The sequence below is a fragment of the Cygnus olor genome, chromosome 24 (genome assembly GCF_009769625.2).
Source record: "Cygnus olor isolate bCygOlo1 chromosome 24, bCygOlo1.pri.v2, whole genome shotgun sequence".
NCBI lineage: Eukaryota > Metazoa > Chordata > Aves > Anseriformes > Anatidae > Cygnus > Cygnus olor.
Genome location: NC_049192.1, coordinates 324,432 through 340,737, shown reverse-complemented (window position 1 = coordinate 340,737; position 16,306 = coordinate 324,432). Strand labels below are relative to the sequence as shown.

At 36.6% G+C, this 16,306-nt stretch overlaps 1 protein-coding gene across 1 annotated transcript in view; it reads right to left on the bottom strand.

The window, feature by feature from the left end:
* Window positions 1-699: 699 nt before the first annotated feature.
* Window positions 700-16,306, bottom strand: part of TRIM33 (tripartite motif containing 33) — a 37,392-nt gene continuing 21,785 nt past the window's right edge. Inside the window, exons 7-20 of the mRNA XM_040535704.1 lie at window positions 15,603-15,749; window positions 14,990-15,107; window positions 12,680-12,924; window positions 12,276-12,440; window positions 11,228-11,428; window positions 9,243-9,375; window positions 8,131-8,194; window positions 7,683-7,842; window positions 6,273-6,619; window positions 5,640-5,763; window positions 4,603-4,677; window positions 3,851-4,003; window positions 2,155-2,205; window positions 700-2,072 (exon numbers count right to left, since the gene is read on the bottom strand). Coding sequence (XP_040391638.1) covers window positions 1,860-2,072; window positions 2,155-2,205; window positions 3,851-4,003; window positions 4,603-4,677; window positions 5,640-5,763; window positions 6,273-6,619; window positions 7,683-7,842; window positions 8,131-8,194; window positions 9,243-9,375; window positions 11,228-11,428; window positions 12,276-12,440; window positions 12,680-12,924; window positions 14,990-15,107; window positions 15,603-15,749 — 2,196 coding nt within the window. The 3' untranslated portion in view covers window positions 700-1,859. The remainder of the gene's footprint in view (window positions 2,073-2,154; window positions 2,206-3,850; window positions 4,004-4,602; window positions 4,678-5,639; window positions 5,764-6,272; window positions 6,620-7,682; window positions 7,843-8,130; window positions 8,195-9,242; window positions 9,376-11,227; window positions 11,429-12,275; window positions 12,441-12,679; window positions 12,925-14,989; window positions 15,108-15,602; window positions 15,750-16,306) is intronic.

Below are 16,306 nucleotides of genomic sequence, written 5' to 3'. Positions count from 1 at the left end.
TAATGTCTTAGAAATGAAAAAAAAAAGTTTGTCTCAACTGTATTGTTTGTATTATTTAAAGTGAGATTGAAGTTTCAAATACCTTCTGTCCCCTTATTTATTGTAAGAGAGGTATAGTCACAATGTACATCTACTTTGTTACTATAAAAAGAAATCAATCTCAAGTGGTTTGCATAAACATTGCTGAGAGCATATCTCAATTTGACACATTGTGCTAAAAACACTGATCTTTACCATTATTATAGTAAAGTACAGACAATGAACAGTCACAGGAATTGCCCATGCTTCATACAAAATCTTAATGGCAAATTTATAGTCTGCCAGCTTGACCTCATTTGATTACACGATTTTGTTTTTTTTTTTTTTGTTTGTTTGTTTACTTTTAACAAGATCTATATGAAGGCCAGAAATTACATTTTAGTTCTAGTATTGATTTCTGTCAGTAAAGAAGGAAATAACTGTTGAAAGTGTAAATACTTTGTGATGACCTCATTTCCAAGCAGAAATGCTAGAATGAACAGTGTGCAATGGGAAGGCACAGCAGAGATGCCTGCCGCAGGGTTTAGAGGAATAGGGAAATTGACCTGTTTTCAGTATTTGACCAGAAACCACTCAACGCCAAATCCTGGCCTGTGCAAGTGCTTTGTTCCACAGAAGGACAAGTTACCCAATCTGAACAGGTTCATTCCAATCTTTCTAGACATTTTGCTCACAAGTTGTTTCTGAAGAAAGTTCTGAGTAGTACTCTAATAAAAAGTAAGATAGAACCTCAAAATTAATGCAATGTTAGAAATAGCATATATTACAAATCTTTTCTTGATAGGAACAATTAATAAGAATACATATTAGCTTAAAAACAGTTCAGCAAATGTTGCTGACCTGCAAGAAATCTCAGTTCACTATTTACAAATAAGACAAAGTGAATACAGGAAATTTTACACATTTGGTAGTTACTAGGTTATTGTTTGCCAAGTGGTCTATTAGAAACTGATATTTAGGAAGACTGGAAAAACACCCCAACCAGTTATTTATTACCTCTTCAAGTACAGAAAATTTGTAACAAATACTGAAGATAATAACATTCTGCCTCATTAGGGAGATCAGGGACAGATGATATAACATGAGGACTTGTGCCACGAATGCTATTAAAACGTTCTGTGTACAGGATTTGTAATAAATACACCTAGGCTTACTAAAAAGCAATTGTTGCAACAGCCAGTTTAGTCTTGCACCTGTCAAGAACTCACACTCCTGCGCTTGCCAATTCAGAACAGTTTAATGATTTTTTTTCTTTTGCTATACATAAAATGTAGTAAAGAAAGTCAAATTTAGGTAACTGGATCAACACAGAAGATCAGTTATTCACAATACCACTTAAATGAGATGATAAAAGCAATGACCCAACACACACTTAGGTTCACACAAAGGGGATTTCAGGAACGTTGCTTACAGTTTACACTGTAGTTCAGCATGAAAATAAGATACAGTAACTGTATTGGTCCAGTCCTGCAGAACATTTTACTAAGCAGTCTCATCTGTACATGGAAAATCTCTTTATCAAATCTGCTTCTCTTCAACATTCATTCACCTCTATCTGAGACCAGGATGAGCATGTCCCCTCCATCAGGAAAAAAAAAAGGAAACAAAATAATCAAGGAAAAAAAAAACACCAAAAATTCACGATACAGTTTTTCCCCTTTTGATGCCTTTCTGTACAAGTGTGGTTTATTTTTTTTTTGTAGTCTAATACTGTTTAAAAAGCTACCAGCTTCTTCAAGATGGCCACTGTAGGCATGGTAATATTCCAGAAACACTTAAGTAACAGTTTTTACAATAAATTTAAGGTCCATATAATTAGATTACTTTATATGCACTGGTCTCTCATCTGATTTTAGGCGTTTTCTACGTGGTTGTATAAAATCTTCATCGGAGTCCTCAGTTATTTCACCATCATCCTCTTCCTGCTCAAATTCAGGCAAAGGCTGGAAGGTCCTGTCTGGGTAGATCTCTGTAAGTTTATCTTCAAAGTATAATGCAACTGCCTTCCCTGCCTGTGCTACTTCTGAATCAGCCTGTAAATAAAAGAAGACAGGAATATTCACCTGTTGGAAATGCACATCCCTTCACCAAGTGTGCATGGTCTGAAACGCTTACCTTCAAATTAATCTCTTGTGTTTCTGCATAAACTTGAACAACTTTCATCATCTAAAAAGGATACCAGAGTCAAAAAAAATGAAATTATAATCCTTTCTAAAGTTATGAGATTGCATAGGCTTGGATGACTAAAGTCAGCCATAACAAGAAAACAGTCTGTTATGGACTACACCTCTTTAGTTCTCAAACTTAGTTGAAGCAGGTTTAAAACAGTCTTAAGAGGGCGACATGAGGTAAATAAACCTTTGACAAAACACACAACCTCTGTACAAATAAGTGGCTCCCAGTCATTTTAAAAATTGCACTCTACTCATGACTGTTTTCTTCATTACAAAGTTAAGTTGCCCATACATTATTGTGGAAAAGCCTCACTTCAATTTTAACGTTTAAGTGTTCCACGAGACTACCTTCCTGGGCAACATACCCCACTTTGATTTCTATTTTTTAAGTGAATATGGCTTAGAGGCACTAGACCCAATATTGTTATGAGAGGTCAAGGTGACTCATCTTTTGCCATTAGCCAGCATTTCAAACAGCAAGACAAGTCTGAAACACCTTTTTTAAACACATCCATCAGTCCTTGCTCCCTTGTTTTACTCTTGTCCCTAAGAGCTGCAGCATGTTTTCCTCTACAGTAGATGCTTCATTAATTCCCTTGATTGAGAAGTTCACATAATTGCAACTTCTTCCACAGTGCTCAATAACCTCCACCTAATACAGAGACATAAGGGAGTTGGGGTGTCAAAGTCCCAAACACTTGTGAGCAATTACAGTGTACAGCATCACAGTTCTAAGAAGTATTTAACCTCGATCTTTACTAGTGTACTCATGAAGCAGTCGAGATTTTAAATGTATACATGCGTACCTCAATTTACCTCTTCACAGAGCCAGAAACATAGCCCAAACATTGCAAAACTCAGATAACATTTTACAGAAAAATACTGGCCATGCCATTCCTTAAAATGTCTTCTCTGCAGGGCTTTTTGTGGTCTTACTTTAAGGCATCTCAGAAATGCCTATCTTACCTCAGTGACTACTCTGTTTTAGCACAACACCATAAATGTTTTTGATATTCAGAATATTTTTCCTTTGCTCCACCTATTAATAACACCTACATAGTGCACCTCTGCAATTCACATTCCACATATAAGGTCCAAATATTTCTGTATCAGATGGATTCATTGCAAAATAAGTCAACTTTTCACATTCATCAGAAATATGACTCCATACAGAAGTTATCTACTGAAAACTAATTTTTATGAGAGCCCAACTACCCATGAGCTAAAGCGCTAAGCTTTAGGAATAATGAATAACTAGGAATAATGAAAAAATGCTTTTCTGGATTCAGCCTACATGAGGCATTAGAACCAGTATAATAATTGTCAAAAAAGTTAGTTTTCCTCAGTAAGGGAAGTTTCCTTAATAAATAAGATCTACTGTAATTCATGAGTTTAAGAACAATAATCTGTATCATATGAGACAGTTTTAAGGATTCAATCTCCCCATCTAGCTGAAAAGGAGAGCTAGTTCTGTAACTACACTGTATTATATTTTTTAAGTGTCTGATTCAGCATCTGCTCCATAAGCAGAAATTTTCAACTGGAAGTACAGCTTCTACTTGGAGAAGCTGCAGAACTGCGCTGAAATAAATCTTAATCTAAAGAAAAAAACGTATACAGATTGGAAGTTAACGTACTTCATTAAACCTTTCACAGTTCTTGAAGATCAACCGGACATCTGCCACAAAATCCTCAGGAGTCTGGTAATGTTGGGAATGCTTCTTTTGCAGTTTCTTTTTAACTGTAGATAAATCCATGGGTTTCTTTATAATTTTATAGTAGTTTGGTATCTGTAAAAAACAAACAATGATTTGTCACTAAAATGACTACACAGTTCAGAGAAGCAGTTAATTTCTTTACTTCTCAAAATATCAACCAGCTAGTATTTTCATGCACAGTATGCACATTCAGTAAGTGGGAACAATTTCCTTTCCTCATACTTTTTAAGAACTTCCTCCCAAATTTCACTGTCATAGCATAACAATGCTTTTCAGTATACTTATTTCTCGTACAGCTGAAAACAGAAGAGCCTAAAGTTTCTTTCATCCTTTCATTTAAAAGACTGTAAAAAAAAAAAAAAAAGTTCTCCTAAAGCCTCTTGTGACATTTTAAATTTCATTGGTATCCTGACTCATCCTCTTTCAATTCAATAACTGCTAATTGAAAGTAGTTTTCAGTATATAGGCTTAAGACTGAGACTAGAACCTCTGCATGATCAGCTTCTGTATATTTCAGCATCGTGAAATTCTGAGTGACTGTCAGGACTTTTAGACTGATCAAGGGGACCTGCTTCAAGTAAAAGCAGCCAGTTCCTTCCCAAACTCAATTCTAGCCTTTATAGAGATGTTATACAAAAAAGAAATCACAAACTATTTTTCAGCGGACTCACCGAGGCTGGGACTGGCTCTTGAAATTCAATGCTCAGTTCATGACAATACAGGTAAAGCAGGAGACGTTCACATTTCTTACAAAGAAATAAACAGCTTCATGTTAACATCCTTAATTTATCTTTAGCCCATAGGTCTATATTTCCATATTATAAATGCTTTTGTACTTTGTACTAGAAAATTTCAATAGTCTTCACAAGTTTATTTATAAATATGTGAAAGTCCTTAGGAGGGCATTGAGGGGTGGGGCACAAAGGAGTGGAACAACACCTTACTGTTCACATAGCAGAAATATATTCCCTTTTTGCTTTCTTCTTCCAGACAGACAAACAAAAGTCTAGGGCTAAAAAAACCATGTGGAGGCACACTAATAAACAGTCAATTTTATTTTATTTTATTTTATTTTTAAAAAAGAACAACCCACAATTGCATTTGTCCAAGCGTAACTGCAAGTTACAGGAAGGGACTAAGTTGCAGACTTACTATTTTCTCCACAAGATAAAATTTAATAATTTGAAACCAACTACAGTGTTCCTATGAATTCCCTGTTCAAATGTTTTTCTTTCCGTTGCTAATAATTCCTTTGGAGGGATTTGATTTGATAATACTCTTAACACTTTATGCACAGGCTGATTGATAAATCTAAAAATAATTCTGTCAAGGTCATTATACCTTCCAGAAGAATGTACCTCTCACAGTATAAATTTAACATATCAAACTTACATAGCTATTTGCATTTAACATTGATACAGCCTCCATACAAAGTCTACTTAAGAACATCAGAGAGATTAACGCACGTTAAAGGATGCATTTAAATACAGAATGTATGTTTACATTTAAGTTTTAGCAGTTCCAATGTAATGGAGCACTTCCACACAGTCACCAAGGCCTAAACATGTGGCCACAGCAAGACACTCATTACCCCCTTTTTTTTTTTTTTTCCTTAAACCCACAGCTCTAATTAATTTGCTGCAGCCAAAGCAAAAAACATCTTCAAGAAACAGTGGGGGACTGCTAGTGTCAGAATGCACTTACATACCCTTTGGTCCACAGGACTCAGGCCTTGTGCTGTTTTCCCTTTCTTGCTGTGTTGCGAATTGTCACAATCATATTCTACTTCTGGTTTGCTTAGATCTCTGCAGAATGTACATATCCACTCTCCACTAAACAGAAAAAAAACACAGTATTACTCTAGGCATCCAGGGACAAGGTCTCATCAGCACCAACTACAAAGACTTTTTCATTAGCTCTTACAAATTCACATTGTACAATACCAAAGACTTGGATATATATAAAGATAAGGGTTAACCCATAGCGCTCAAGGTAAATCTAACAGTCAAGGCCATTTTTCCTGCCCACGTATTCCTCTCCCAAATATGCTCAGATACTTCACAATACCTTCCTCACCATAACTTTAAAATCAACTTTACATAACAGAACACTTTGAGAGACTATATGTTTATCAAACAAACATTAATCAGTCACATGCAAAACAATCCGGGCATATCTTTAAAATGCAAGATTTTTTACTGACAAAAAGTCTTGCAGAATTAGATCTTGAAGAGTACCAGAACATCAGTAACAAAACATCAGTTTTGGTACTGTGTTGAAATCTACCGTTTGAATGAGACCACAGAGCTGTTCTCAGGAACCATTACACTGTTTCTGGTACCTTGGAAAGCTGAGGAGTGTTGGTACATGACAAGTTAGATGAAACACTTTGGGGCACTTTTCACAACATAACAGATCCCCTCCATTTTGGCATACTGCACACCAGTCTTCATTTGGATCATCATCTTTATTATTGCCTTCTCCTCCAATTCTAGCTGATCGATGCATTAGACTCCGCATTGGGGATTTTCCATTTAGAAGGCTATGTCCAGACTGCTTGCAACTTTCACTTAAATCTCCTGGCTCGGTTTTTACATGGTTTTCGAGACTTCCTAATGCTTCCAACTCACTCTCCAGATGCAAGTTAGTGGATAGTGGTGGTGTCAAGCTGCTCTCAGGACTGCTAAGCTGAAATGAAAGTAGCACATGAAAATCTAAGAGTCAGTTTAACAAGGGAATCTTTCTTCTTATATTGCAAGCTAAACATAATTCACCATTTAAAAGTACTATATGCATTTCCCAAAATAAGTGGCAAATCATTCTGAAGAGCATAGTTGCATACAGTATTGAAAACTAATTTTTCGTAAGTCTATCCTTTCAAGGACAAGACTCATTCCTACTAAAATATGGCATAATAAATTTTCAATCCTAACATACCAACAAATTGTTAAAAATATATATCTCCACTTTCATTAGGAAAAATCCTCAAATCCATCACCCTGCTGCCACTACACTATCCTATTAAAAGGAAGTGTAGCTGGGAAACATTGAAATACTCATTTGCGTAAATGTTTTATTTATTTTTACATAAGAACTCTTGACTTGATTGGAAGACATCTCAATATAATTACATACATATGAATGCCCAGGAACTCCTACTAACAATGGGTTACTTGCTGATTTTGTTAAAGATTAAAAGCAGAAAACACCCTACACACTTGCTGGGGGTATTTCATTTCAATAGCTAAAGATAAATCTTACGTGGCACTCTATCCCGTGTCTGGCAGTGCATGGTATCAGTGGATAAAATAAACTCATAAACAAACGCCAAACCTATTAAGTCCTAACTTTTCTACTGAAGTACTTTCAATGAAAACTACATAAAACTTGGAAGGACTGGTTCTTTTGCATCCACATCACTAGGTCCAGTCCTGTCCAAATCATCTGCCATTATTTAATGTTTATCTGTTCAACATAAGCCAGCAAGCAATTATGCAAGTCCTGATGCCAGCTTATTGGTACTTATGTCAAAAACCCCTAATAAAGAGCCCTAGCAGTGCTACAAAACCAGCTCACCACTTGAGCTGGCCCACACTTAAAGTTCAGGCATACGGCCAGAGAGCAAAATACCTCTCAGTCTTCTGGGCTGTTAACAGAATATGATGCTTAAGAGTAAAATTGCTTTATGATTCCAGAATTCTACATGTTTGGTAGGAATACCATAAAATACCATTTCAAAAATTAACTTTACCATGCAAGCACTCCTTCTGCCATCCTCGGTTTTCTCCTGTTTTACTGTGCCTGAGAAACTGCATATCTCTTCCTCTGTCCCTGGTTCTTGCTTGACTTTCACTTGGTCAGACTTGAAGTTAACACTAGTTTTCTCAGCTGTTCTGCCCGAGGAGCCACAGCTAGAAAGCACATAAATAAGAGGAAAATTCATTATAACAAAGACATTTAAAGTTAACGTTTCTTAAAAGATTTCAAAGGCAAAGCATGTCACAACTTTTTACAAGAGTAAAAGCTTGTTATGAGACAGCAGAGAATTGTATTAAAGGAAAAAAAATAACAACACTCCTTCCTGTAAGCATTCTTCAATTACTGGATCACAAATCCCTATTTGACTTCTTGCCGATTCATTTTTTTTAATTCTTCATGTCTGATTTTTCAGCCTCACAGCACTTACATTACATACTCACCTTCCTCTGCTACCTGTGCTGGAGGTACTAGGTGGCCTCACAGGAGTGTGGGAGTTGGATAAGCCTGAAAAGAAAAAACTTAGAAGTTGACTTGGTACAAACTTACATTCTGCGATAAAAAAAAAAAAATAACTGGTATTCATTAATGCCAGAAGTGCTGCTGGAATATCCTAATAACTCACACAAGTCATCTGCCTTCTCAGTCATTTGATCAAAACAAAGGTCTAGCACACTGCATTAAATATAAACATAGACAACACGTTGTTAATGTTCCCCTAATTATTTCACCTATTCCAAGCAGTGCTATAGGCCACAGATCATTAAGTTCTCAAATTTTATCCATTGACACCCACCAATAAAATCAAGAAATGCAGACTCTCTCTGTTTTGCATGCAGGTGTTGAGAAATACAAGTTCCACTGCTGCGACCAATCGTTCATAAAATCTTCCAATAATCTTGAAGAGGGAAGATTAAGGGAAACATGCCTATCAAATGACTGAAAACAGCCTCTTAACTCATGGGAACAGACATTTGCAATGTTTCTATAACTCAGCATTATGATGATTATTATTATGACGATTATGATTATTATGAGCACATAGGTGACTTAATTTGTTCATGTGCATAACAAGAGCTCTATTCTCAATTGAGCTGTACTTAGAATGACCTTGTTTAGATGACTGTTGAGTATAGGTACTTCTGTGACTAATAAAGCTATTTGCTGATATTCAGCAAACTTATTTAAATGGTCTGAACAGTCATCACTTGGGGGCAATAACTGAACTACATCCGTAATTATCCATAACTGAACTACATGCACAAAAAATGGATTGCCGTAATGTAAGACAAAAAATATAGCACAGATGGATCAGTCTGTACACATACCTGGAATACTGCCTTCATATGCTGGCAGTTTGTTACTATAAAGATATTTCTGAAGGAGCATAAAATTTAAGTTTCCAGGACTTATTTCTGAGTAAAATAATTTTTAAACTAACAAAATATCACTTTCTTTGTGGCATGAAGTAGTAGGTTATTTTCATATTTATTTTCTTAAATTCTGGAAATATCCACCGCTTTCTAGAATCACTAGAAATACCTGCCACATTTACCTGATGACCCTGGAGACAGAGCTGAAGGCCCTGGGGAGGGATTCATTGTACTTGTAGGTTGCGGGGGTAGGTGGCTGCCTGTGATATATCTACTTAAAAGGTTATCCAAACTACTTGAACCAGCATCTTCAAGCTAGAAAACAAAAACAAGAGTCTGAATCAGAGAAGCATAATTAAAGTTTGTTAATAGTTTCACATCTTTACACTGTGATCATTATCTTCCACAGAATTATTCAATATCTCCTCAAGGACTCAGGGCATCAACAGACTTTTTTTTTTTTTTTTTTTTAATCAGTTCCATACAGAGATCAATCTTTCAAAAAATAGAAACCCCTAGTCAGAAGCTTAATGTAAGATTTTGAAAAGCTCCTGATTATCTGAATTATTCCAGTATGGTCATAGGCTGCACTTACTTTGGGCCATTCCAGACTTGTTTGGTTCCCGGATGTTCAGTGCATTAGTCGTACAAATAATATTAGTCACACAAACTAACAGATTACTAATTTTGCAAGAGTTATTCCATAATTAAGATATTAAGGGAAACCATGAACTTGTCTTTCTTCCTTAGAATAATGTGAAATCTCTCCCCACCATTCACTTTTTACATCGATTTTAGTATCTACTGGAAACAAGGAAACAGGTACCCTGTTACTTTGACTACGTAAAAACACCAGCTAGATGACAGCATAATTCTGAACAATGTCTTCATATGAATCGGTCATAACCAGGTGTGTTATAACCATAACCAGTTATAGTTGTGTTTTGTTCTAATGACTAAAGAGAGCTTCAGCACTACAGATCAATCACATTCAGAGATGTGATCCTTTCTGTTTGCTCTTCTTACGTTAGCAAATTACCTGCAGCTTCATCAAAAAAGAATAACCCTTGAACACAACTCTTTTAGATTAAGAGTTACAAAGCTGTTATTGGTATTACAGAAGACCAGCTGCTTTGACAAAATTTTAGTTTTGTTTCTAAGATGATTGTGTCCCGTAACGTGATCAAGCATCCTGTGTTTTATGTGGGCACGACAGTGTTGGAACTTGGAATTTCAATATAAACATCACATTCTCAAAATTAAGCCATCTTCCTCTCACCTGGCCTACAAAACACTCCTGCAGAAAACTTACTACTTTTACTTTCTACGACTCCACCTGTACATTACATTATGCTTCTGACCTCTCTGAATTAACTTGACTTAATCAACATCTACCTCACCTTGTGTGCAGTACTACCCAGTATCTCTCTGTGAAAAGAGCATGAAGCACACTGCACTTCCAAGTCAGTGAGTACCAATCTACTGTGCAGATAAAGTGTAAACTACAGAGGCAGCAGCTGTCACACACTGAATTTCCAGGCAAACACTACAACCACAGTTCAAGATCAATCACTGAGGCCAGTCTAAGTGTTCCACAGCATCTTCTAGGATACAAAGTCAATGCCAATGTTGGCCTCTTAAAAATACAAGGAAATAATTACAGCCACCCTACTGGGGTACAGGGGAAACGTGAAGAGAACGCAGAGGAGTAGGACACCTATTTGCGGTACTTCCTGCATTTGATTGTAATATTTAGGAACTCTCCACATCACAAAGCAGCGACAGGCAACTTTAATACTACGTAAATCACCATTCAGGGCATTCAACATACATAACTATTCAACTATCCTAGTGGTATCTTCCCATATGACAGACCTGTGGAAGAAAGGAAGTGAACACAGTACTTGGAATTGACTAATCTAAGTAACAATTTTACTGTAAAACAGCCATTAAATACTACCCATCACAGGCCAAGCAGGTCAGCCCTACATAATTAAGATAGCTGCATGCCCATGGCCAGGGCTGGAGATTTTAATTCTTCTTCTACTCTAAATGATAAATAACTAAACAATTCCACAAATACTGATAACCAAATAAAAAAAGATACAGAAAGTAAGGCAGGTCATTGCTTCACCCACAGCCTAATTGCCTGGTCTTCTCCACTGACCTGGATGGGTGGGATATCTGGCAGGGAAGGTAAATTCTCCGGATTTGTTACAGAAGGAATGAGTTCAATTGCTGTAACAGATGGACTTGTTGGACCACGGTTTGCACTTGCCATTGTTGCAGTAGTGGGACTAGTTGGATTAATAGTGTTGTTGTGCACAGAAACAACTGGAAAAGGCCCCGCATGTCCCGGGTTAGAATGCTGTAGGAAAAGAGAAGAGACCACCACTGCATTAGAGACAAATTGTATAGCCATTCTGCAAGTAAAATTGCAACATGTACATTATACGATAGTCCTCAACAAAAATGGGGGGTAGGGGTGGCATATAAATTCACATTCTATCAACATAACCCGAAAGCACTGAATGCAAAGCAACTGCTGTATATATTTACTTGGAAATAAAAACAAAACAAAACTTTATATGGCTAGATATTTAAATACACATTACAGATTTTTCCTGATCTTATATCAAATTATTTTCATGTACAGTTATATTTTCTTAAAGCAATGACTTCATCCAAAGACAACTTTAGAGTCCATATGTCTATGTACAAAATAGTATATGCTCCAAGTATTAAAAAGTCATTTTGGTTTTCCAGTCATGTTAACATTGGCAATAATTTTTGTTTTTAATGATATGCAAAGCTTGGCATCGTGCTTCAGGTTTGAATTTAAAAACACTTTAGATTTTGGTTTCATTAAAAAACTGTACGTTACATCACATTCAATTTCACTATTGCTGACTATTCTTTAAGAAACCCAAAAACTGAATGCCACTGAAAAGTGAAAAATGGAAATGTTTTGTTTCCCAGAACTAAAATGCAATACATTTTAGTAACAGAAAGAAAATTCATTTAATTTTTCACGTTTAAGTTTTTTTACATTCAGCAGCAAAAATGTCACAGTACAGTATGCAACATGACAAAGCATATAAATGTGTGTAGCTGTGAGTTGTGTTACAGATAAACACATTTAAAGCTGGAGGTATCATCTATTGTAATGAAAGTTTGGCACAATGGCACAAATGAAGCGTGTACACAGGATATACTTGTCTTTGAAGGTGAGGTTGCATCATGGAGTATTGTGGTCCATTGTGGCGTGGTATTCCTGGTATACGAGCAGCATTCTGAGCCATTCTCATCTGATGTGCTTGGAAAGCCCCACAGTTCATGTTACCCCTCTGCATGGTCTGCATGCTGATCAACCTGGGAGGCTGCAAGGGTTTTTGTTTTTTAAAATTTTTGCTTTTAACATGGAAAAAAGAAGCCAATCTCTTTCCACAGAAGTAGGTTTACTAGTTACATAACACCAAGAAAAGCCAATAGCTCTCATATTTAAAGCATGTCAAATTTCAAAAGATTTTCAAGTTTATAAACTGATTTGTTTCGAAAGGGCAATTTTAAGTCTTGGTATTATGGTCTAATGTGAAATAACAGCATACAAGAAACTTGCCTGCTGCTGTAAGATTTGAGGACCTGTCTGTCTGGGAACTGACCCAGATGGCTGTCCCATCCTCATCTGCTGCAGTTGCTGATGTTTTTGTGCATACACCTGTTGCTGCATATGTTGAAGTCGAAGCTGTGCTAGATTGATTTGTCCTGGAGTTTTGCTGACGTGGTTTGTTCCTGGAGGAGCTTGTCCAACCACTACATTGGGAGTGTAACTAGGAGTTGGTTTATTTTCAATAACAAGGTTACCTAAGGAATAAAACAAAAAAGAACTAGTGAACAGTTCAATCTCCATTATCATCCAAAGGTCAATAAATGCAGAATATTCAGACGTTTCTAAATGATTTTTCAACAGGTGCAGTAACAAGGCAGTTTAAGTTTGAAATTTTCTTATTAAGTCTCCATAACCATACATGAGAGAGAAGCAAAAAGAAAACCCAGAGAACAAGTTACAGAACTAAAAATATGATGTGTGAGGAAAGACTGAAAGAACTGTAACTGCAAAGCTTCATAAACAGACATGACTGTTCTTCATGTTCACCACAATCACACAAGACAAGAGACATAATCTTAAAACAAAACAAAAAACCCAACACATTGAGCATAAAGTTTCTATAAGTATGGAAGCAAAGACTGGGAAAAGATATCAAGGGAGAAGAGAGTGTCCCATCACTGCATGACTCTAAGAACAGGATATACTACCAGCATAACACAAAATACTGCTAAAACCGGGTACTGCCTTGATACAATTGGATGGACCGTATTGCCTCTACATATCTCCAGTCCCATTTTTAAAAGGCAAGGGCGAAATTATGATTTTTCACTTCGAACATATATTCATTGGAATCTGCATGTAGCTTTTTAACAAGGTAGGTAGTTTCTATATTACTTCCTACATAGCTTTTTTTCTGCCTGGTTTCTAGCCAAACATTTGATGCTCTGTTCTTGAAAGCGCTGCTTTTTCCTTCTTGATTAATCTCCAAGACTAACAACACTCAAAAATTGCTTGAGGAACTGGCCACAAAGGAATAGCATCAATTTTAAAACATTATTGAAATGAACATGATGAAAAGTTTGTTTATTGTGAACATAAACCTCCTCGACTAAAGACAGAAACAGCAAATCTGGCTAGTGGACTTCGAGCAAGAAGTGAATATACACAAAAGTATCAGGAAAGCATCAAAAAGCTGATATTTTAATCAAATTTTCTACTAGAATTTTCAGGAACAGAAAACAGATGCTAAGAAATACTTCTGTCTCACTGTACTCTCCCCACTCTAGTTCACCTCTTCTTTCATTCAAAACTTGTTCTCTGAAAAGTATAAATAATAGTGGGATTCATATGAAAAAAAAACTGTGATATTAAATTGCTGCAAGCTAGGTGGATAATAAAGAGGCTAACATATTAAGTACCTTACATTGTCACAAGAGCACATCTATTACTGCATCTAACAACAGTCAGCTATGTGCAGTAATCATAACTGCATGTCCAGTGATCCCAGCTGTCACTAAGCACTCGTGCAGAACAACCCCTCCAAGCTCCTACCTCTCATCCAAAATATTACACATTCCCAAGGCAGTTAATGCTTTAGGGAAAAGGAGGAATAAACAGGTATACTGAGAAAAACTACCAAATATACAAAAAGTTATAGCTATGGTGCTGTAACTTAATGCTGTGGGAACTGCAAGAAACAGCACTGCGCGCACACAGGAACAGAAGCCATTTCTCATTTTAAAGCTTTCTTTTTTTCTTTACCTTTGTAATTGTGTCAGACATCTTAGAACACAAAACTAATTAAACATTGCTTCTGAATTCGCTTACCTTTCCAGCAATAACATGGACTGGCTTGGTACTCAAGACCCTATCAACTGTTCTTCTAATTATGTTTGTTCACACAACTTCCAACACATTTGGACACATCCCACATGCAGATAAATATGAAGCTCACATTGGCAAAACTGATTCTATTTACTTGCTAAAAAAGCTCCTTCCATAAACTGAAGCACTCATTTAGCACAAGCATATTACACTGTAACCATTAGAACAACCTTAAAAGAGGATGGAAAAGGGCCGTTTCTAGAACCATTCCTATTGGGAACCAAAAATGCTGTAGAAAAAGCTTTGGTAATAAGAGAGAGCAAGACAAGGAGGGTAATCAGGACTATATGGATAACTATACGGATAACGTCAAGAGAGTTTTGCTCTTCTGCATTAAGAGATGCACTGCACTCCAACTCACTCATATTTGATGAGCACCTCTAACTCAATCTAGTTTTTCAAGTAACGGAGAGTAAACAAACATTCATTTCTCACCTAAATTGACGACATTCTTTGCCCAGAATGTAGGGTCACAATGGAACCGTATTGCTCCATTGGCAGCTGGGACAGGATCGCAACGTGCCTTTAAAATATGACGTAACTGGAATGTTATCTAATGGAAAGCAAAAACAAGACTGTTGATGACAACGAAATAAAGAATGAGAATGTTAGTGTGCACTTGCCCAGCAAGTTTAAGACTTCTCAGTCACCAGCAAGGACCATCAGTCGTGTGTTTTGTTAGTAGCCTAGAAAACACACTCAGTTCACCAGGAAAACCATAAACCGTACAACTAATTTTTTTTACTGAATCCAAAGGATTATGAAAGTACTTTTATATAGTTTCTGCAATGACTCAAGTGAAACACTGAGGTGCCTTTACAGAGCTTTACCTCATTCCTACAATAAAACTGTTATGTCCTTAATTTACAAATGAAGGATGTACAAGTTGGGAAATATATTCCATTGTTATGGAAGTGTTCTTCTTGTTTTTTAAATGATGTTCAAACAAGTCATTTTCTCTTCCTTGGATATAATCTAGTGAAGCTACATGATACTTCTTTTGAGTAAACATTCTCTGTACTGTACAAGTTAAAGGATGTTTCCTTACCAGTCGTTTACTGTACAGTAAAGCAGTACTGCTGCCACTTGCAATAGCCCAATTAGTAAAGTTCATCACATGCTTCACTTGTCGTGAAAGGCCGGTGATGTCATTCTGTTGTTGTATTAACTTCATCTGTCTCTCCTTTGTTACATTCTATGAAGAAATAAAAACTTTATTACAATGAAGACTCCAGACTAAAAGGAAAATATAAACCACTATCACAGTTCTCCCAGCATAACAGAAAAATGTCACAAGCAAATAAGCTTATACTAAAGCCTATATTCAGAGCGGCTAAAACCATCAGGTAATAATTCTCTATTATTCCAATCTATCATTCTTCCTATAGGTATCAAAGTGCGGGGAAAAGAGTGGGCTCAAATAAGAACCTCTGCTTTATCCCAAGAAAGTTTCAACTAATAAAATGAGATCGTTTCCCTCTTTCTCATATTGCCAGGGTCATAGCAGCATGACAGAGAATTGGGGAGTGATCCAGACTAGGACCCAGCAAAAGTGCCAGCTCAGTACTGGGTGGTGCCCTGGCATTCCTGCAATTGCCACCACAAGAGCTGCAGAAAGAGACAGCAACAGAGGTGGCCAGGCACTCTGAACACCAGCCCCCTATCCCAACCAGAAAAACGCCATTTAATACCTCCTCAACACAGCAGATAAACTCAGCAGCCTCAATTCTGAGAAGTACTCAACCTTTGATA